The sequence below is a fragment of the Capsicum annuum genome, unplaced genomic scaffold (assembly GCF_002878395.1).
Source record: "Capsicum annuum cultivar UCD-10X-F1 unplaced genomic scaffold, UCD10Xv1.1 ctg70593, whole genome shotgun sequence".
Taxonomy (NCBI): domain Eukaryota; kingdom Viridiplantae; phylum Streptophyta; class Magnoliopsida; order Solanales; family Solanaceae; genus Capsicum; species Capsicum annuum.
In genome coordinates, this window is record NW_025880339.1 from 3,416 (window position 1) to 5,312 (window position 1,897).

At 35.8% G+C, this 1,897-nt stretch overlaps 1 protein-coding gene across 1 annotated transcript; it reads right to left on the reverse strand.

The window, feature by feature from the left end:
* Positions 1-740: 740 nt before the first annotated feature.
* On the reverse strand, positions 741-1,441 carry LOC124894148 (tropomyosin-like). The gene is made up of 3 exons (XM_047404896.1): positions 1,413-1,441; positions 1,142-1,331; positions 741-1,046 (listed from the first exon to the last, which is right to left on the reverse strand). Exons 1-3 carry the CDS (start codon positions 1,439-1,441, stop codon positions 741-743), a joined length of 525 nt encoding a protein of 174 aa, XP_047260852.1.
* Between the last annotated feature and the right edge of the window lie 456 nt (positions 1,442-1,897).

Consider the following 1,897-nt stretch of genomic DNA (forward strand, 5'->3'; position numbering starts at 1 on the left):
TTTAGCGTCTATGAATGAACAAGTCAATATTCTTGTTGAACAACTAGAAGCTTCTAGGGTTATGACTGAAGAGCAAGGAGCCAGCTGAGAATCGGGCTTAGAATGGGGAGGAAGACCAAACAGCTCGAACCGGCGGCTAAGTCTATGAGAGAATGTGTTACTGAAAACAAACTTGTACTTGAAAGTATTCAAAAAAAAATAAAATTGGCGATTTGCGGAAAGAAAGTGAAAAGATTTGGAAGTCTGAAACCGAAGCTTATTTGCAGAATTTGGTTATTAAAATACGTGATTAGGTGTGTTAATCATCTTATTCTATCATTAATAAAGGTGCAATGATTTTTAAAATTTTAAACTAATTCTTCAAAGCTTTGTCTTACTGTTACTGTTACTCTTACGGATTCGTTAGTATTGAATGCCCAACTTAGTTGAATTTCCAATAATTTAAGGGGGAAAGGACATTTTTCAAAACAAATAACCCAACTTTGAGCTTTTGGAAAAATTAGACCATTCGACCCATTTTAATTTCATTTTTATTGGCCACTTTTTGATATGGCCCGATCTGGACCCTTTGTTCAGTTTTTCTTTAAAATTGTTTTTTTTTTTTTGGGCAAAAACATATATACTTTTTAAAAAAGTAATTCAAAATAATTGTATATAAATAGTATAGTTGCTCTATAAGCAGTAACATAAACAAAAGGTGAGGCCAAACATAATAAATCAAATAATTACCTAATCACATATTAAGGGTGTTTCATATTCTTAGCAGACTCTTCGATCTCTTTCCTCAAAACAGCTGCTCTTCCCTCCAAATACTTAGCTTCATTCTCTGCTGGGGTCAACTTAGCTTTTAATTGTTCTTTAAGATCTTTCACTTGTTCATCTAAAGTATGAACTTTATTATTAGCTCTATTCAAATCACCCTTCAGTTGATGAACTTTCCCAACCTCTGCAGACAAATCTCGTTGAACACCCTCCAATTGGTCCCTCAATTCATTGATTTTTTCGTTTTTCGCATTAACTTCATCATTAGCAGCCTTCAAATCACCCTTCAGTTTATGAACTTTCCCAACCTCTGCAGATAACTCTCCTTGAACACCCTCCAATTGGTCCCTCAATCAATTGATTTCTTTGTCGTATTAACTTCATCATTAGCAGCCTTCAAATCACCCTTCAGTTTATGAACTTTCTCAACCTCTGCAGACAACTCTTCTTGAACACCCTCCAATTGGTCTTTCAATCCATTGATTTCTTCGTTCCTCGTATTAACTTCATCATTAGCAACCTTCAAATCTCGTCGAACACCCTCTAATTGGTCCCTTGATTTCGTCGTTCTTGTATTGACTTTAAAACTTTTCAAATCACGGTTTAGTTGATGAACTTTCCCAACCTCTATAGACACTCTCGTTCAATACCCTCCAAATGTATTCTTTCTCATGCTCATTTTACAGTATCATAAACCGCAATAAAAATGCATCCACCTATCAGAAATCACTCTTTTTCTCTAGCTCTCAAATCCTCATAGAAAAATCCAACTACTAGTCCAGTAACCCACTGTATGATACCCACTTGATCTTGACAATTCCAATGACAAAGAATGGTTGGATGCATTTTTATTGCATTATTTAGGGCTTGCTACGATCGGTATCTGATACTATAGGATGAGCGTGAGACAAAAATACATTTGAAGGGTGTTGAACGAGTGTTGTCTGAAGAGATTGGAAAAGTTCGTCAACTGAACCGTGATTTAAAATGTGCTAAAGTTAATATGAGGAACGAAGAAATCAAAGGATTGAGGGACCAATTGGAGGTGTTCGGCGAGATTTAAAGGCTGCTAATGATGATGTTAATACGAGGAACGAAGAAATCAATGGATTGAGGGACCAATTGGAGGGTGTTC